This window comes from Xiphophorus hellerii, chromosome 16 (genome assembly GCF_003331165.1).
Source record: "Xiphophorus hellerii strain 12219 chromosome 16, Xiphophorus_hellerii-4.1, whole genome shotgun sequence".
Lineage (NCBI taxonomy): Eukaryota > Metazoa > Chordata > Actinopteri > Cyprinodontiformes > Poeciliidae > Xiphophorus > Xiphophorus hellerii.
Window position 1 is genome coordinate 19,460,260 of NC_045687.1, and position 21,191 is coordinate 19,481,450.

Here is a 21,191-nt window from a genome sequence, read left to right on the forward strand (position 1 = left end):
CGGGTACTCTGGTCTCTCTAAATTCTGGTTGTCTGTCTCTGTGTTGCCCTGCGACAGACTGGCGACCTGTCCAGGGTGACCCCCGCCTCTCGCCCGGAACGTTAGCAGGAGATAGACACCAGCAACCCTCCCTCCCGACCCCACTAGGGACAAAGGGTGTTAGAAAATGGATGGATGAAGGAATGGATGCATTGCAAGAATAGTGCACCGTAACCCAACCAGCAGGGGGCGACATGGCGCAGCGGATTTCTCTGTCTTCTTCTGAAGCTCCTTCATAGCCACCGAGATTCCAGAAGCTACGCCATTCGGTGGTCCTCTCTCATCTCTACTTACCTGTAGTTCAGGTTAGTACCCAGTGAAAAACCACACTAGTAGTATAAAACCGAGATTTACTTTGTATCAAATATTTACGTGTTCTAACGTGCGGTTTTATCACAGTATGTTATAAGAGTTGTGACTAGCCGATTAGCTTAGCCAGCCGTTAGCCGTTAGAGAACCGTTGCGCTGATAAGGTTTAAATATGGAGGTACTTACTCCAGTTCGGTTATATTGGCTAAATATGCTTATGGGAAAACCTTCATTTAAGTATATAAATATAAATTAATATGGATAATTATATATTATTTATCTAATATATTTAATATTATATTTAATATTTTCTTTTCTATCTTAAAAGACAATATCAGTGTATTTTGGTTTTAACTTAATTATTTGAGTTTAATGTCATTTGAGAATTGAAGTTTGGCATTGTTAAGCTGAGAATTGAATAAGACAAAATGAGACTGATGTATTCTGATCTTGAAATATTTGATTTTAATATTGTGTAAGATTTAAGTTTGTTATATTTGCTTTTAATATTTGAGAATTTAAGTTTATTATAATGGAGCAGAGCATTGAACAAGAGAAAAAAACCTGAACGTTAAAGACTGAAAGTGAAAATACACTTGGTTGAATTAGATGTTTAATAAATATAACCACAGAGATTCCTGAAGCTATGCCATTCCATTGTCCTGTCTTATCTCTACTTACTTGTATTTCAGAAAATTCATCTGTTGACTTGGTGCCGCCTCTGCGGTACCCATTACATTAAGTTTGGCCTAGCACTGAAAAGAATGCACTGGTGGCCAACAAAACATGCCCCCAAAACCTGAGCCAGATATATTAATTGGTAAATTAATTAGATGCTTCTAAACACCAATGTAGACAATGTAAGAGAGACGGAAGGTAGTGTGTTACTTAAGCGCATCTAGCCTACACGTCATCAATTTTAATGAAGCATCAAACTATTATTTATTGGTATTTAATAACAAAAGTGAAAATCCTTAATGATTTAGGTCTTGCATTTGGCTCCCATGTCCTCAGATGTTACTAGAGCACCGGGCTCATGGTTGGTGGGGTGGGCAGAAATGGGCCCTCCAATCAAATTAGGGGCATGAATTATTTTTTTTTCAATATCCATTCATCCATCCATCCATTTTCTTACACCCTTATCCCATCGAGGTCTGGAACGGTGCTGGTGCCTATTTCCAGCTATCAACGGGCGAGAGGCAGGGTACACCCTGGGCAGGTTGCCAGTCCATTGCAGTTTTTTCAACATATAGACAAAAAATAAAACCTGTTTATTTACTTAATTGCCTTTGCAGAAGCGGGAAAAACACATAAATGGTTCGGCCGCAAAGAAAATTTCTGACTTTGAGTTTCTCTAGCCCGGCAAAAACCAGCCCTTGTACTTCACTTTGCTCCATGCAGAGAGTCTAGGCTGTCAGTTGTTGAGAAACGATTGCTTCCTGGAGACATAGACTGAGGTTTGGAAATTTTCCCAATCACTAACGTTTGCCCGTGACATATGTAATGCGCCCGTTCGACTCCAAGAAGCTTACCGGAAATTATCCTTCTCCATTACGAAGAGAGAAGTGCTGATCCGAACGAGACAGCTGTTGCTGGTAATTCAATATTTGGAAGCTTGGCCTACTCAGACTGAACGGCTTCCTTCACTTCCTCCACTGCCATTGCTAAAATTACAGGCAGACTGCAACAACAAAACAGCGCAGAAAATCAACGTCGTCAACGTCACCTCTCCTTCTGTTCGCCAGTCAAAAATCAACCGGAGACGATCCGAGTCTAGGGGAGCGAGCCCAGACTGTGGTGGAAGAGAGAACCTTTTTCTGAACTAAATGCCCAGAGCACTACAGGTAAGTACTGTCTCGGTCCCTCCACTCTGGATCAGGCAACCCGTTTTAAGGAAATGGTGCCGTGATTGTGACAGGAACACACCTCAAAAGCCAGGTACCACCAGCTCACGGTTCACTTTCTGCTCTACCTTTAGCTAATGTTACTACATTCCTCACTGCTGCTGACAAGATTTGGGTTAGAGGCAAGATGGAGTGGCATATGGGGCTACTGGGACATTCTCGGTGGGCCACTCTGTAATGGAGGAGAGCGGCTGTGTATAGAAGTTATTGCAGAACCTTTACTGTTAAAGAAAGTTTTAGCCCATGGCATTTGGAGCTCACAAAATGTCACTTACAGTAGTGAAATTACTGTCCCACCAATTTAGACCGTAACGTAAAGCCAAATAAATCAAGATGTCCCAAAATTGGTACGTAAAACATCTGAAATTTTAATAAGCGCTGAGGTTCATTTGTCAAACAAATGAATCTGTCTTTAACCTGATAAAGAAGTAATGGAAAATAAAAGTATATATTTTGCAATTTAACTTATTTGAAATGTTATGAATATTTTCACATTGTGAATAAAGTTGCACCAAGGTTAGGCAGTTTATTTGTAACCTGTAACACATTTTAATATATTTTGGTACTCAAAACATTCAGTGATTTATTAAATGACAGAGGTGTTTTAATTTATTCTCTGACTCACAAATAACTATTTGCATATCAGATATTTTACAGTTGGTTAATTCAAAACATGTTACTGTTACTGCTTCTTAATGTAGATAGAGAAATCCCTTCCCTAAGCATATTCTTATTATATTTTAAAATGTTTAACAGGGCCACAATTAATCAGATTAAGAAACATTTTAATTATGCATTCTATTTGCACATTGTATACTGAGAACACATTTGCCATGTTACGTTCTAATAAAAAGACAGGTTTAAGTGACAAACAAATAATTCCACACAGGTCAAACTCAAGTTCGCTAGATAACTCAACAATCTTTACTATAGAATAAATTGAGGCGACAATAAACCAGACATTTATATTCCTAGCCATTCATTATAGTGTGTGCAATCTTGCTATCTCTAACTATAGAGTGGTTGCAGTTTATTCACAAACTACACATTTCATTCAGACTTTCAATGGCGTCCTGCTTACTGAAGTTTTTCCAATGCTGAGGAATTTCTCCACTACCCTGAAATTTCAAATCATAGTAGTCTTCTAATTCATTTTGAAAGTGGCAGATGAACCATTTCCAGTAGGCCAGCATGGAGGCATCAGCTGTAATGCTCCATGAAGCATACTTTTCTCCTGCAGTTGGATACTGTTTATAAGGAACAGCCTCCTCCGATTCAGCACCAGGGTAAAAGGCTCTGTCACTTGCAACTAACGTGGTACAGAAATCAATGACCAGATCAACTCTTCCTCTTACATGCCAACCTTCGACTCCAGAGGGTCGATGAAAAGGAACGCTGTGTTTCTCAGGACTGTGGTCCTTCAAAGTGTTTGTGCAAACAGCAGCACAGAATGGACACCTTTCCCAGCAGCAGTTACACAGCTGATCAATCAGGATCTGATCAGGCTTTTGCCTGCACTTGTTCACTTTTTCCAGGGAGAGTTTGCTCATCTCTGTTGTGATGCTTTTCAGGCCTTTCTCTATTTCTTCTTTAAGAAATTCAAAATTGTTTATGTCACTGAAGTTTTGACAACTAATGGTATCAAGTGTCAACTTTGGCTTCAGTTTACTAGAAAATTCCTCCACCCACTTTTCTATGTTTCCTTTTCTGTGTTTGAATTTCTCTGTTGCTTCAAACAAAGCCTGACTGATGACTCTGGTGATATCTTCTATATTTTTCTTAAGGATAGTCTGGGCTTTAACTTTCTGTGTCGTGAACATGTATTTCTTTACTTCTTCTTTGATGAAAGCCTCTACTTGAGCTCTTGGATTTCTGATGTATGTGGTGAATCTGTTAAAGTCTTCTTTCTCTGCCAGAGATGCTAACACATGTTTCTCTAAGTTCAGTCTGTTCTCACTGAATGCTGGGAAACTGCACCTCATCTCTCCAGCAATATCAACTCCAGTCTTGTTACAGACGGCTTCAACAGCAGAGACTTTGAGTTTTTTACACATAATTTCTCCAAACACCACAGCAGATGAACTTCCTTTGTAGAAGCTTCTGAAAATGTTGTAATACTCATTTTTCTTGTTGTCCAAATAAGTAAACACATCATTGTTGTCTCTGTAGATCTTGTGGGAGTTTAAGAGCCAACCTTCTGCGCTATCAAACACATACAGTGAAAGGTCAACTGTAAACTCCTTCTTGAATGTAAATTTCTTCCCTGATTCAAACTCTGTCACTCTTTGTTTGACATTTTTGGCAAGTTCCTGCAAGTAGGTTGACCTGTAACCTCTTGTTGCAACAGGTTTGCTCTTAATGGCTTCAAGACATTCTTTTACAACCTTTTTAACAAATGATCTGATCAGTTCCTGTTCTTCATACTGAAAAGAATTTTTTGGTTTACGTTCTTCCACATGCTGTGTTGTTGATGCCATTCCAAACCATTGTTGGAAAAAGCCAAAAAAGGATTTGCTTTGTCCACTTGTGTCTTTGTCTGCGTCTCTCTTGTTTTCCTGAGACTGTTGGCTTTCCTCATAGAGTTTTTGATACTTCTTTTGGGTTATGTAACCAAAGTAGTTTCCAGTTTCTGACAGATTTTTGTATCTCTTACTTCTTTTTGACTCAGCAATGAGTCCCAATTCTACACCAAGATCTCCAAGGACGGCTAGCTGGTCCTCTTCCAAATTTATGTTCTCGATGGGTTTTGTATCTGAGGCTAATTCCTTAACCCAGTGACTCCAAACACTGCTGAACTGTGCTTTTAGTTCCTCTTCATCATCAATGCATTTTAACTGGTGAGCAAGCTCTTTGCTCTTCTGGAGTAGATTATTTTCAAACTCTGTCTTCTTCTTGTCAAGCATTTTTCTAGCATTATTTTGCTGGATTACTTCATCCAGTTTTCTTTTCACTCCTCTCACAAGATCCTCATGAAACTCTTTGATTTTGTTCTCAAATCGACCCCGCCATTGAACCAACATCTCTTTGTCTTTGTCATCTTCAAAGTAATTCACAATAGCTTTTGTTATTTCTTGGTATTTTTTGCTCATTTCTTTGGTAAGATAACTGAGCTCAACTTTGTGCAGTTGGCCTTTTTCAATTGTGGGATAAAGTTGGTTTTCAATGTTCAGCATCTCACTCCTCAGGGCCCAAGTCCAGTTCCCATATTGGACCTCCAGTTTTCTATAAATTGCAATTTCCTGGGTATTTTTGAAACTAAAAACAAAGTGTTCATTCATCAAGGCCTTCCACAGGTCCTGAATTTTGGTGCTGAAATGTGACAGAGTGATTCCAGTAGACTGTTTGGCTTTAGACAAGATGATGGACTTCAGTTCTTGGACACTCTCACTATAACCTGGATTTGGAGGAGCCATTGGTGGACTTCCCTCCCATAGCTGAGCAAAGTATTTCACATCTTTTTGCACATCAAATGCGATGACATCACTGAAGCACTCAACATCACACACTTCCTCTTTGGCAGCAAGTTGAGCCATCTTGTCCAGTTTTTCTTGCAGCCGTCTCTTTCCGTCCATGTTTTTCTCTGCTGCTGTAATATCTGTGACATTCTGATGGACAAACACACAACTTGGAGAAAGCTTGACTTTCTTCATCCTCATGAAAGCCTGAACAACAATTTGTAGGACATCTTGCATGTCAGCTGGATTCTCACCAAAGATGTTGATCAGTGTCATGTTTCCCAGACCAACAACAAATGTTGCAAGTTCATTGTCATGATGAAGGGTAGCATTCCCTGCTAACTCAAGAGCTCGCAGTCCTTCAGTGTCTACAACTAGAATGTAGTCAAACTGGTATTTATCCTTGTTTTCCTCTGACTGCTTAACCAGTTGCATGTAGGCACCCTTGGTGCACCTCCCAGCACTGACTGCAAACTGCAGGCCAAACATGGCATTCAGCATTGTTGACTTTCCGCTACTTTGTACACCCAGAACTGACAGCACAAAGACTCTCTGGTCACCGAGTTTCTTGATGACTTCCTGTAAAAGATTAGAGATCCATATTAAAGGCACATGGCCTGCATCCCCATCCATCAGCTCCATCGGGTGTCCTGATATCATCAGATCTGCAGCCAGCTCAGGGTATTTAGTCCAGTCAGGCTGTTGGCCCAGCGATGGTTTCTTCAAAGATTTATGGGCTTCATAGATCTGTCCCATCTCTCTGAAGATGTGTTCCAGACCAAAGGTTGCTGATTGAAGCTTTTGTGACAACAGTTCAAGCTCAGTTTGTTTGTGTTTTAATTGAGCAGATTTGTCATGTTTCTTTTTCAAAACCAAGACTTCTGACCAGGTTTCATCATAGTTTTGGAGAATTGAAGAGAGATCATCTGTGGAGAGGGCATCTATAAGGATCTGAGTCCATGTCAGGAAATATTCTCTTTCTTTTGGTGGCAAACTCTGGAGGCTCTGAGTGAACAACCTCATCAGTTTACTGTTGGACACATCACACTGTTTCTCTCGTAGTTTCATCAGCTGATGACTCTTCTGACCTTTTTCTTTCTCAATGTCTCCCTTTAGATGATGCAGCTCTTTATTGATTTTGCACCAGTTGGACCAAAGTTGACCTTGGCAGGGAAAAAATTTATCTTTGATTTTGGCAACGTCCATCTTTTCAATCAATTCAACTATTTCCATTGCAGCAGATTTCCCATTTTGGCAGATTTTCTGATCTTCATCCACTATGATCCCAGAGACTTTGGCCATAGTTTCCAGCCGGAAGGATGTGTGGGGTTCAGACAAAAGGCTTTTTATAATCTTTTTTAGTTCTTCAGAAACATCCGACTGGCTTCTTTCTTTCAGCCCTAGTTTGTATTTTTGAGGTTTCACCCGAACTGCACTACAGTCATTATCTGCATTGAGGATGATTAGAGGCTTTGAAGACTTGTAAAGCATAGAAATGACTTCAGTACTTTCCTGGCATTTTTCCAGAGTTGGCACAAGAACAACAATGACTGATGACATTTCAGTCAGGATTTCACGCTGTTTTCCAATTTCTAGAGAATCCCCATGAAGATTACAGAAGGCAATGCAGTCAGTAAAGAAATCATTGTCTTTTCCAGCAGGACAGTACCAGGCAATCTCTGCCACGCCATCCATCAAATGACGAGATTTGGTGCTGCCTTTACAGTTTCTGTGGAAGAATGTGTCATGGCGGTCATTGACCAAGGCATTCATCAGCTGAGATTTGGACACAGACATGGAACCCAGTCTGAAAAATGAAACCATGGGAATCTCAGCTTTGTAGATTGGCATGCTTTTCATGGTGACAGTGGTTGCATTTTCTTTGTTTGTGCTTATTTTCCATGTTTTTGTTATTTGTCTGAACGTCCACAAAGGACACTCAATATTTGTTGTGTGAGGATCAGGAACAAGCAGTGGTAAGGCATACTGACACTGTGACAACTTTGTGATCATTTTCTGTTTAAGGAAGCTGTCTGAGCAGTGAAATACTGCCATTTGAACATCCATTGGGTGCACATGATTCTCTTTTGACTGATCTATGTCTACATTAGTTGTAAAAAGAGCATCTAAGTCATCGTCATCTGTAACAGCACTGTCAGACACTTGAACAGCCTGTGAATTGTTCACATCAGAGCTTTCTTGCTGAACAGTGATGTATCTGGCTCTATAATCTAACATCATCAACCTCTGAAGAAAAGCACAAACTAGATCTCTCTCAAAGATCTCATTAGTCTTTTTTATAGGTGGACCTATTTGTACAAAGTCCTCTGATGACAGCATGTGTTGATGTTGGTCCTGGAGGTGAAGTCTTCTGAGTAGTTTTTCAGTTTCTTTTTGACGTTTCTTTAGGTTTTCCTCGAAAGGATTGCAAATAGTCTGCATAAAGATAATATAATGATCATTGAATGTTTGAAAAAAATACAAACAAACCAAGATAATATTCTAACCTTGTGTATGGGTTCATTGATATCCATCTGCAGTACACCTAAAAAAAGCAAAGATTATTTCCCAAATTATTCACAAAGGACCTAATATCCTAATATTTGTCTTGCAAAAGTATGTAGCATGCTGTATAAATCTATCCCTCCATTGTGTACTACTTATCTCTGATCAGGTTTCCTGAAAGACATCCTTAAACATCATTACGAGGCCCTTAGTTTGGGTTGGAGAGTAGACTGTTTGGTAAACTGACATCCTTATCTTTCGACTCAGTTCTTTTATCAGCCCTGTGATGGAGTGGCAATTGCTACTCCAACACAGGGCAAGACAGACTCAAAGTTAAGAAAACCTTACATGAGCAATTTAGGGTGCTCAATTGAACTAACAGTTGTGATTTTGGACTGTGATGGAAAACCTGAGTACCTGGAGAAAACCCAGACATTCACAGGAAGAACACGTCAACTCAAAACAGAAACTAAACCTGGGACGTTCTTGCTGCTAGCTAACAGTGCTGCCAGCTGTGCCTCCATGCAGCTTCCCAATGACATTTAAAGGAACCATAACAGGAGAACTTCCACCTATTGACTTTGCCTTAAAAATCTATACAAATGTGAAAATCCATGTTAGGAACTCAGTGAGCACAAGGTGGTTCATAGGGTTACTTGGTATTAAGCCACCTTCAGCCAGTGATTGATCATAAGAGTTGAGATGTTGTCTCTTGGACACTCGAGTGAAGAGATGGACACAACTGTCAACTAATGATCCTTGAGCTTGATATGGTGGCAACGAGGCTGCCAGACAGACATGGGAAACCCAAATGAGTGATGAGGGTGAAATCTGTAAGAGGTTCAGAGGATCTCCAACAACTGTGGGACCATTCCTTCATCTTTTGAGAAATTTAGGAAAAATTGAATTCAAATGGACTATATTTAGCTATTCTGGATGCAGGTTTCAGGAACTGTGATCTCAAGGTCATAGATTGTTGTTGATGGATGGACAGATTGGTAGATGGATGGGGTAAATCTTACCTTCCTCCTTTGTTTCACACTGTACTTCTCTGTTGTCATAATTTTTTTTAGATTGTTCAGCACCAACATGTTTCTTCAGTTGATCACACTAAAAAACATATTATGTGACATTAGCTTTTCAGTTTTAATTTGTTTTTCAGAGTTTATTTAGTAACAAGAAAATGTCAAAAACGTAACTCAAAAATTCCTGAAGGCATTTTAAAAGAGCCTGCCGCTTTGTGTGTAAATCAGAGGTTCTGTTGTTGAGCTAGGACTTTTGCAAACCAGTGAAGCTACTGCATTGTCTTGAACTGAGCTGGAATAAACTATGTAGTGACATAAATTAGTTGGAAAAGTAATACAAATACTTTTGTATGTTGAAATTCATAAGTTACTGTATTCCATTACATGTTTTTAAGATGAAATTGTGAATTCAGCTAAAAATGTATCCAAACATTTAGTTTGTCTTACCTTAGGTTCAGTTTCAGCTTCAGCCTTTTCTTCTGTAGGATGATTTAGGAAGAAAAAGAGCAGATTACATGATCTTATTATGTGCCAAAGGCTATCTGGAAAGATTAACATTTAAAAAACTTAAGTAATTGTTTTGTCAAATATAGTTATAGTTAAACAGATTATAAGAAAAATTCTTTGCTAGTACTCACTGAACGCTAGTGATAAGTTCTTGTGAAATAAGTTTAATAAAATTGTTAAATAAAATAAATTTTAGTCACCATTAAATCATACCTGTAGTGATTTTTGTTTTATGTGGTACATCATATAGTTTCTTCTGGTCTCCATTATTTCCAGGGGATTGTTCACAACAATAGTCTGTATCTCTTTCAGAGAGCATGACATTGATTTTTTCCAAAAGAGTTATAATCTCTTCAGCATCTGCCATGCTTCTTATACATGTGCGGCATCTTTTTTCAGAAAAGCTGTTCATAAGTTTTAGGTCCTGGAGTGCACTTTCACAGTTCTCATCAGTCTTGTATGTAATTACTGTCATGACATGAGGAATGTTCTCCTTCCCAAAGGTTTTTTGGAACCACAACATTCCTGTAGTGTACTGGCTTACATGCTGGCCATTTGGTATCAACAGGACAAAGGCACAAACAGACTGATATAATGGGATGTCTTCATTGTTTGGAAGACCAAGCATGTTAATGACTGAGATGTGGCGGCCACACAGATCGTACAGTTTGGATGAAAACTTTTCCACCTGTGTTTCCTGGTCAAGGAGAACATTATTTGGCTCAAGATCAATTGAATTTGTTTCACCAATTAACAAAAGAGTGAGATATGGCATCGCTACAAAAAGGAGAGAAATCTGTCATTATACTGCAGAGTACTTTACATCATATAACTTTTACATTATATAACTTTCATCCATTGTTACCTGTATCATCCCTTGCAGATGCTGTAGATGTAATTGCAATCTTCCTGTCTGTGTTTTTATCACAACTGTCTGATTGTTGAGTGTCCATAAGATCCTCCCCTGCTTCAGACTAAAAAACAGATTTTTCACTGTATGTCCGTCAACTAAGACTTTGAAAGATATAGTTTTATAACGTAAAAAGACCACCCTGCCTGTTTCCAGTGTTCTTTTTTTATTTTTCAGTAAAATTACTCTAGTATGTAAAGCAGGAAAGTGAATATTGAATGTGTAATTTATTTTTAGTAAATATATTTTCCTGACATTAAATTAACACCAAAAGTTGATAGCAACCCAAGTGAAACATTAATAAAAATAACTAAATAAAAGTACATAAATTATGTGTTATGAAGTGGAATGACACAAATAAAAACTAGGAAGAAGTTGATGGAAGCAAATACAAATGAGATGAAGGTAGATTTTTCAAAGAAAACAGACAAGGAAGTTCTGAAACGGTTTTCAGAGACAGAGAATAAATCTCCAAAATGGACTCTGTCAATAATCCAATGGATTCCAATTAAATCTCTACAGATAAAATTGGAAATAAGAGTCTATTGAAGCTTTGCTTGTGTGGATTATTTGGGCCAAGACTGACATCTGGTGTGAATGTCATGTTAGTAAATCTTTTGATTCATAGAGATGTGTTCAATACTTATTTTCACCATTGTACATTGGTTTTATTGTAGTTCTGAAACTGTAATTTTCTTTTTTAATTTTTTTTTTTGTTGAAGTATACTCTCTTGGAAAAAACAGAAAAGAATGCTCACCTTATTTTTAGTTGTCCTTTTTTCTACTTTGGCTGTAGGATAATGTAAAGCACTGTTTTAAATATGAGACAGTAGAGAGTAGCATTTCCAAATATATTATTTTCAGACTTAAATCACCTTCATCAAACTCATGATAAGAGCTCTGTCTTATGTGTGTATCATCACTTCTTGCAGATTCTCTCTCTGGTCTTTCAGCTGTGTCTTCATCAACCTCCATTCTAGCTGTTTTTCGTGTCTGAGGACACAAAAATGAAGTTAATTTGAAATATATTATAGTACCTCCGACATCATTCAAAGTCTTACGTGAAAGACTTTTTTCTACATATTGTCTTGAGAAATAATTGATTATTTCTCATATAGGCACCTTTTGGCAGATGAAATACAAAGTCCACATTTTTCCTTGAAGCCAATGTGTTAAAAGAAGGAAAAAGGAAAAAATATACAGTATGAATTTATTGCGTATGGGGCTGCATAGCTTTGTACCAATCAGGCTACTCATGCGGGTCAGAAGTTTATGCTTGATCTGTGTTCATCGGGTCAAGAGCTTTCTCTTATCCTGTGTTACAGAGCTGATATGGTGCCACAAGCAACCATAAACATTTGAACTTTAAATCTCACAAAGTTTATGGGTCTATCTGAAACAAGAACATATACTTTGAATGAAAAAAAAAAACAATAATTATTTCAACCATTTCACTAGAACTTTGACATGGGTATGTTAACGTAGGTTTATCAGTTCTTAAATTTATTTTAGTTGCTGGTTTTGTAATATTGTATTATGTTCCTGTTTTTGTATATTGTGTTGTTTGCTTCATGGGACTACAGAAAAAAATGGGCATGTCACTAAATCTGGTGTATTTATGGGCACATTGCACATTCATTAAAATGCATTGTCCCATTCAACTAAATGTATTAAATTCAATCATTGGTCTTTTAGAGTCTTGTGTGTTTCCAGACCAGATTCCTGACACCAGATGATCATCTGATACTTAACATCTACTCCCTCATTGTTGCTGTGTTTTAATAAAAGGCAGAACCAAGTCATACAAGGTGGAGGACACATGTCTGGAAGGACAAGTGCAGATGGACAAAGTTTGCTTGAATCCCTCCATTATGTATGATTATAAGAGGATAGTGTAACTTCTTCCTGTTTTCTTTCTCTGTATCTGTTTTTCTTTTCTCCTGTTTTTTCTCTCATTCTTTCTACATCCTTTTCATCTTTGAAAGTCTTCAGTCATTTTGCAGTCCTGCATCTTTTTAAATGTTTCTAATTTCTATTCTGGCCTTTTTATCTTGTTTTGAATTGGAGCTTTATTGGTTCATTGAGTCAAGGTTATTGTAGTAATCTGTTTACGGTATGTTTTAATTCACAATGTGATTTTTCTCAATCCCCACAGAAAGAGGCACTGCAGTGGAAAAGATGAACACATTCCATCCTTCACATGAACCCTGGAGTCGTCACATTGATTCTGCAGCTTTTTGACCATCAGTACCTAATTCTAGTAAGTTTTCCTACAAAACAATAATGTGTATTATTGACAGCTTTTTTAGTGTAAATTATTAAATTTAGGAAGAATATAAAACATTTGCATTAGTTTAGGAAGGAAATTCTGTAATTAAATGTCCAATAATGTGAAAATAGGAAAGCAAAGGTTTGCTTGTTGTTTTGCCACCTACATGCACAGAATTATTTTATTATATCAACAATATAGCAACATCTTCAACAAAATTCAATACTTTTAAGACTCAAAATAGAAAATATCTTTATAAAACAGAAACAATTTTAGAAAGTATATCATGTCTGTGATACAAACTCACCTTGCTTGATATTTTCTGACCCCACTGGAGCTTTTTTTAATCTAGGAAAGAAGCCTGTTAGTTATAGTGTCTCTGCCCACTGAAACTCCTCCCTTTGTCTGTGATAGGCTGCAAACCTCTGCATGAACATGAACTGTAATTTGATTCCAACAAATGTAAAAGTGAAAGTAGCTCACTGGTACCTTGTGACTTATAAGAAATTCACTGAGGCTGGCTCCTCAACAGCTTAAATATATATGTCAGCTTACATAACTGTACTGATAAAAATCATTTATCAGTGTCTTGTAAAACCTAAGTTTGCCTTGCACTCATGACTGATAAAATCTTTGAGATTTGAGAGCTGAACTGCTGTCACAGACACTGGCCCTGGAAAATAATGTATTTTATTGCATAATTACTGCAAGATGTTCAAGTCTATTAAATTACATTTAGCTAATTTTTATTTATGATTTATCCTTTTCCTTATCCTTATAATGATCTCCCTGTAGCAAGATCTGCTCTCCTTTCTCTTTCTGTTTCTCCTGTGTGTTTGTACTCATGCCTGGATTTGAGTCTCATTTCTTTTGGGTTGAATCATCCATAACAAAGATATTTGATGTTAACCAGGGGTCGCACTAGAGCCAATTTTAAGTAGTTTTATCATAGCTCATGTTTGGCTTATCCACAATCTGAGAGTTGACATTTCAAGCAACATCCTAACATCTTATTCAGTAAATATTTTATTAGTTTTATTCAGAGGATTGTGGAGGATTGCAGTGCATGGGCACATTTAAACCACATAGATCATATTATTTTCTCAATACCCCTGCTATAAGATTCCAAATATTAATTTCTGACAGTGAACTGGAATAGAATGACATTTATTTTTTCATTTAGAAAAAAAACAACTTTACCCGAGATCTGTCCGGCGCTTTGGCCCACTTAATGATTGAGGAAATTGGGTGAGCTGTGGAAGTGAGCAAACAGGCAGGCTGAGGAAATGTAAATAATTAACACAAAAGAGCTGAACTATGCCTCAAAGAAACCACAACCCAAGCGGAAAAGACTAATATGACCTCAGGGAAATGAACCCAAAATGCACAGAGAGCAGAACACAAGAATAAAATTAAAAATGAACACAAAGGGATCAACTATTATGACTACATTCTAACAATAATGAACAAAGATAAATAAATTGAGTATAACAACACCTAACAAACATAAATAAGAAATAGGTAAATAATCAAAACACAAATGAGGAAACGAGGAAGCTGTGCAGGAGGCCAGCAGAATTAAATTAAGTCTTAATGAGCGTAAGGGAGCAGGGACCCCTCTCCTGAGTGTGTTCTGCATGTGGGCAAAGAAAATACCCAAAGCCATGACACATCGGTCACTAAGAGAACCGTTAGTAACAAACCTAATGGTGGATTCAGATTTAAATAATTGTAAAAATCTTCTGTTAAATGTCCTTATGTTTTTTGGTAAATAAAATGAACGTGATGTGGAAAAGACAGTAGGCTTTTTACAAAATGGAAAACTTTACATTTTAATGTTCAGAACAACTTATATTGTTTAAAACTAATTTTACTTTTGTTTTGCTCAGTTTTCTATGTTTACTTGTTGCTCTTATCAAAAATTTTCCAGTTCACATCAGGCGAGGACAAAACATGATACAGCCCCCCATGATCAATCATAGCCTGCAGAGCTGTATTTATAACCTGAATCATGAAAGTGAAAGTGAATTCCTGTTTCCCTGAAACCGTTACACTAATGAGAAAATGACAGCTGAAACCTCTATGGGAGAAACCTAAAGTAACATTTCAAAGAATAAATCAAGTTTTCTGCTTCTGGTTTATGACGAGCTGCTTGGAAATTAAAATTCACATTTCCCTGCTTCTCCCAAAAATATTTTTTATATTATTAAACTGAGGGCAAAAACACTAAGATAAACAGTTTGACACTGGTGAAGTAAATGACGTATCTAATTTTTATTTTTCATGTTAGACTGAGTGGTCAAAAAATTCCCAGATGTCATCAAGATATATAACAACTCTCAAATTTCCTTATGCTTCAGAATATATTTAACAAAATTGTATTTAATTGAAGAGATTTATTGATCTGATTTCAGCTGGCATAGAAACAGTTAAAATGACCACATTCTTTACAGTTTGCCCCCTGGTGGACAGACTCATATCTGCCTTTACATTTAGTTGAATGATATACAGTGAACCCTCGCTATAACGAAAGGTTCACCTTCCACGGCCTCGCTGCTTCGTGTAGTTTTTTTTCACAGTGCATTGTGTTCTGTGTCCTGATTGGCTAAACAGTCTCCGCGCCTCTTCTCTACCTGTGTGCCAATAACGTTACGGTATTTAAATATACGTAATACAGCTTGGCAAATTTTGGCAAATATTTTTGCCCAGAATAAAAAAGAGCGACAACAACTACCGATAACGATGTTCTTCTCTCAAAAAAATACGCGAGTCACAATTTGTCCTACTGATGACTAAAATGATTATTTTACTGTAGTTATTTGTCAGAAAGCGTTCTATTTGTTAAAAACAATGCTTAGGCCTGAAAACAGTTTTTGTTCTTTGGTTTCAATGTAGAGTATTTAATTATGCTGTATAATAATTGTAAAAAAATAAAGGTAACTACTTCACGGATTTCGTCTATCACGGGTTCTTTTTGGAACCTTACCCCCGCGAAAAACGAGGGTTCACTGTACGCAAGATCCAAGATCTTGGAGGAAGATCAGTTAGTTTCCTTCAAGTTTATGTTCTCAGTCATGTGAAAGATCAGTCACAAGCATTTTGGCACCCTGCCAGACACCTTGGAAGCTCTTTTTTATGGTTATACAATCAGAATAATCTTGAAGTTGTGACAGAAAGAGCAAATGCTTTTTGTTTCATTTCTTTATTTCACTTACATTGACATTTATTTAAACATTCTTTCAGACAGAGGGACTGACCATCCTTCCTGGACAGGGGGAATGTGGGGAAAATGTCAGTTTGTTTTAATTTGAGGTTAATTGAGTCTTACCTTTCGGGTGTGTCTCCTCAGCAGGGTGGAGCAGCAAAGGGAGACAAGTTCTCCAGCTGCTGTTAAAAAGCTCCATTTTCAACTAAGAGGGTTAATGCTCTGAAAAGTTATATTAAGTTTAGTTTAATCTTTGATTGACCTTAAGACTAATTTATTTCTAATAATTTGCATGCATGTAAATATTTATTTGTACCACTTATTGTTTTGTGTTAGGTTTGTGTAAATTATTTCTTGTTTGTCACCCCTTTACTTGGTGTGATAAAAGCCAGCTTCTTTGTTTCACTGTGAAAAATGGGTATCGGTGTAACGGTGACCTGCAGCACCAAATAAATCTACCTCAGCCACATTTTGTTGCCTTACCTCACCTCCTTTCTGTATGCAGAGCCTCCGTCGGCCAAAGTGACACTCCAAGTTTATGTTCTCGATGGGTTTTGTATCTGAGGCTAATTCTATGGAGGAATTTAAAGGCGCCTAAATTCATGGAATATATATATATATATATATATATATATATATATATATATATATATATATATATATATACCGTATTTTCTGCACTATAAGGTGCACCACATTATAAGGCGCACCTTCAATGAATGGCCTATTTTAAAACTTTTTTCATATACAAGGCGCACCGCATTATAAGGCGCATAGAATAGACACTACAGTAGAGGCTGGTGTTACGTTATGCATCCATTAGATGGAACTGCGATAAAGGGAATGTCAACAAAACAGTCAGATAGGTCAGTCAAACTTTATTAATAGATTACAAACCAGCGTTCTGAAAACTCTGTTCGTTCCCAAAATGAATAAACAGCTGTTTTATTATTTTCCCGAGGTAAATTAAGTGACGTGGTATTTCCGTGACAGTTTATCTTTTAACAACAGCAAGGTATAACATATAGTGGAGGGGAACTTTTCCTCGATTCAGTAAACACGTAAAAAACAGTCTGATACTGTTACGGTAAATCAAATGTTAGTGCAATCACAATATATATCCACTTCTGCACCATTGATTCGTTCATGTTAAATTCTCTCGCTGCTGCTCTATTCCCGTGTTCTACTGATTGACTGATCGCCTTGAGCTTAAACTCTGCGTCGTAAGCGTGTCTCTTAATAGGAGCCATTTTGGGGTCTTTACACAAAACCCAGCGTGCACCGCGCTCTTCTTCTTCTACGGGGGGAAATGAAGTCGGCGGCTGCTTACCGTAGTTGCGAGACCTGTTGTGGCTCAATATTGGTCCATATATAAGGCGCACCGGATTATAAGGCGAACTCTCGGCTTTTGAGAAAATTGAAGGTTTTTAGGTGCGCCTTATAGTGCAGAAAATAAGGTATATATACATATATACAGTATATATATATATAAAATAAAGAAATACACAGGACTCAAATTCCTTCTGCTCATAGCCAAAAGCGGGAAGAGATTTTATGCACATCTGCGGAACCAAAACGTCACATTTACTGTACGTCGTTACAGAAATCCAAAATCTCTCGACTTCTGCTTCTGACATCAGTTTTTTATAGAGTCCCAGCTCTACTGGTGTGTATTGGGAAGCTTCAACCAATGGCGTTACTGCCCTTCATTTGTGTAGCAATTCTGGCTCCATTTTACACTGGATGTGTATTGGACTTCCTGGAACAATTTGAGACCTCTTGACCTTAACATTTGCTCCATTTTAGGCGTGCCGAATAACAAGGGTGTTGTTCTTATCTGTCCAAACAGCATCCTTTCCAATTCATATTTGGTCCAATTCGACTTCTTACGCCAGGAAAAGGAGGGGATCAGGTCAGGCTGACATGAAAGGGATTGCCGAAAGTCTTTAGCAAAAACAGCTCCATAAATAGTATTTCTGCTCTAACAATTCCTTAACCAAATTACTCCAAACGTCACTGAACTGCTTTTAGTTGGTCTTCATTGCCTGTAAGGCATTTTAACTGGTGAGCAAACTCTTTGCTCTTCTGGAGTAGATTTTTCAAACTCTGTCTTCTTCTTGTCAAGCATTTTTCTAGCATTATTTTGCTGTATTACTTCATCCAGTTTTCTTTTCACCCCTCTCACAAATTCTTTTGAAACTAATTGATTTTGCTCTCAAATTGGCTTCAGTAGATAAACCACCTATTGATTTACATGTGAGTGTGAATGAGTGAATGTTGCTCTACTGTAAAGTGCTTTGAGAAAAACATCAAATAAGTTCAGACCATTTATTTATTTTAGGTTTAGTTGGCTCTAGTGGCTTTTATTTGAAAGTAGTTCAACATGAAAGAGGGTAATGAGAGAGGGGGAAGACATGCGGCAAACGTCACCAGGCAGGGAATCGAACCTGTGACTACCACCATGAGGTCTAAGGCCTCCATACATGGGTCATGCTTTGCCCCTTTGTCACCACAGAACCCCAGACCATTTATTTTAATGGATTGATTAGCTGGGAAAACACCAAAGAGAAAAATAAAACTTCTAAAGACCCATGCATATAGTACGGCCAAAACATGATTGGAGTTTTGCAGCTACATGTTTTTTTTTGTTTATTAAAATTTTTAAAAAGTTAAAAACACATTTTAAATTAAATTTGAGCTTTTTCTGTGCAGCTGAAAGACCCCTGGGTGGTGGAATCATGTAAAGTGTAAAATCCACAACCTTCCGCAGAGAAGAAGTAACGTGACAGGATAGGAAATCTTTCTTCATGAACCCCAACCACACAGAGAATGTCTTATTCCTGATAATATTAAGCTGTGTAGAAATTTCTGTTTGTTTAATTTTCAGTTTATGAATGAAATGCATATTTTCGATATTAGATTGTGTGGAAACTCCATGGACATGCTTGAAGAGGAACTTCTTGGTGAATATGAAGTTCTCATTCCAACTGTGTTCATGTTTACCTCATTATCTATAATTACTGTCATGGTAAATGTTCAATCTGACACACTTGAACATCTGATAAGAAACCCATAAATATATGCTTAAAGAATAGACCGTAATACATTTGAAGTGGAACAAGTTAAAGGTAAAGTCTTTGAAAAAGGTGCAGGAATTATACTAAACATGTATCATTAAAAGTAGTTCATTCTTTTACATGAAACATGGAAAAGAATGTTTCATTCTTTTCAGGTTGTTCTCAGGTAGAACAACCTGAGAAATCCTGGAACAGACAATGTTGGTGAGAATGGATTCTCCTAATCTGATCCAAAACATTTCACTCATTTGCTTTCATACCTTTATTTATTTTGAAGAGGTGAAGAAAAGAAATCAGGAGCATTTTAGTGAATTTAATACAAGTTAAAGTCAAACATAACTTTTACTGGTGAAACAATGTTCTGCATCATTCATGTTATCTGTCCTGTTAAATCTTATAATATTTATTATAAATGATGTGATATGTCAAAGAAGTATGCTTATTTCATTTACTTTGAGTGGTTACATTTTTTATATTATCATTTTCTATTACAAAACCTGGAGTTTATTTAGAGAAAAACTAATTTACAGGGAATAAGCCATAGAGTTACTAAACAAACAAAATATAAAAAAAAACCTAAAAAGAAACATGTAGGAAGAATATTCAGTTGCTTAACAAATTAGTGTAATTCACCAAAGTTTTAACATAAATGAAAAAATAGGGGGGAGGATCTAAATTGTTGGTCATTTACAAAAAACATCTAGTTCATGAAATTCACACATGGTTTATTTTAAGGTATTTATCTACTGGATCAATATGATTGTAATTGGGCTTAAAAATATATATATTGATTAAGATTTTAATTTTACGATACATGTATAAAATTTTAAAACATGAGAAAATATACCATAATAAACTGATTCCCTCTGGATACAAGAGGCAAGATGTTTACATATTGTAACCCAAATCAAGAGTCATATTCAATATTTAAATGCTTATTTGCTAAATAACAGCTTTTTTTTTTTTAGAACTTACATTTTTATTATTTTTACAGAGCAATAATACAGCCATACATCAGTGGTACATAACACAAGTGTTGACAATATGAAGTTTTCCATAAAATAAACATCTTGGCATGATATCTTACAACCTCAGCATCCCATTTGGAGACTCCTCACCACACAACATTAAAATAAGGATACATTTTGGGCAGGATAGCTAAACACCATATGCCAAGAGACAAACTTGTTAGGCTTATTTACATCAACAGAGCTTCTGCTGGCCCCCAGCGCAGGCTAAAAGTGGTTTTTTGAAGTCTTAATGAGTAATCTGTTCCATTTTATACAATTCCCTTACTTTTTGAATCCATAAGTCAGTCATAGGAAGGTGGCTCCAACTGCATCCACCTGATTGTAATGCATTTCAGGGCTGCCGTAAAAAGGACATTTAACAGATATACTTTGGCCCGTCCTTGCAAACCATCTGGTATAATACCAAGTAATGCAACTGTAACATCCTTTGGTATAACTTCCGGGAAGATTTGGTTTATAGCCCTGTACACCTCATCCCAAACGTTTTGAAGTTTGGGGCATGACCAAAAATTGTGTGTATGATTGGGGACCGCTGAGCCACAGTTTCTCCAACACAAGCTTGGTACTTTAGGATCCATCTTGGAAACTACATCTGGGGTCCTGAAATATCTGTTAATAATTTTCCATTTATATTCCCGCCACGTATTTCAGTTTGTAACTCGATGTGCCTCAGTCCAGACTTCCTCCCATGTTTCGTCAGAGATTCTTTTGGCCGTCTCTGCCTCCCATCTTTGTTTTGTCCACTTGGGTTCGTTAAGGTTCATTGACAGAAATACACTATATAACTTTGTTATCAATTTTTTATCTCCTCCCCCTTTCTGGTAATGGATTAGAAGGTTTTCTATTGGTGTGGGATTTAGTACTCTTTCCCAGTCCCTGTGTGCAGACAAAAAAGAGCGCAACTGTAAATATCTAAAGAAATCACTTTTCTGGAGATGAAAATTCCTACATAACT

The 21,191-nt window shown here is 37.1% G+C and overlaps 1 protein-coding gene across 1 annotated transcript; it reads right to left on the reverse strand.

Annotated features, from left to right (window-relative positions):
• Positions 1-2,753: 2,753 nt before the first annotated feature.
• LOC116736221 (interferon-induced very large GTPase 1-like) lies at positions 2,754-13,331 on the reverse strand. The gene is made up of 9 exons (XM_032588570.1): positions 13,231-13,331; positions 11,530-11,647; positions 11,413-11,444; positions 10,610-10,718; positions 9,958-10,521; positions 9,685-9,716; positions 9,235-9,322; positions 8,215-8,252; positions 2,754-8,143 (listed from the first exon to the last, which is right to left on the reverse strand). Exons 2-9 carry the CDS (start codon positions 11,627-11,629, stop codon positions 3,287-3,289), a joined length of 5,820 nt encoding a protein of 1,939 aa, XP_032444461.1. The 5' UTR covers positions 11,630-11,647; positions 13,231-13,331; the 3' UTR covers positions 2,754-3,286.
• Positions 13,332-21,191: the final 7,860 nt, after the last annotated feature.

Bases quoted from the DNA above. Each gene is read 5' to 3' on its own strand.
- LOC116736221 (XM_032588570.1), bottom strand. From the start codon at position 11,629: ATGGAGGTTGATGAAGACACAGCTGAAAGACCAGAGAGAGAATCTGCA. The intron at 8,253-9,234 runs GTAAGATTTACC...TGCTTTTTTTAG, and splicing joins GTGTGAAACAAAGGAGGAAG to GTGTACTGCAGATGGATATC. The intron at 8,144-8,214 runs GTTAGAATATTA...ATCTTTATGCAG, and splicing joins TCAATGAACCCATACACAAG to ACTATTTGCAATCCTTTCGA.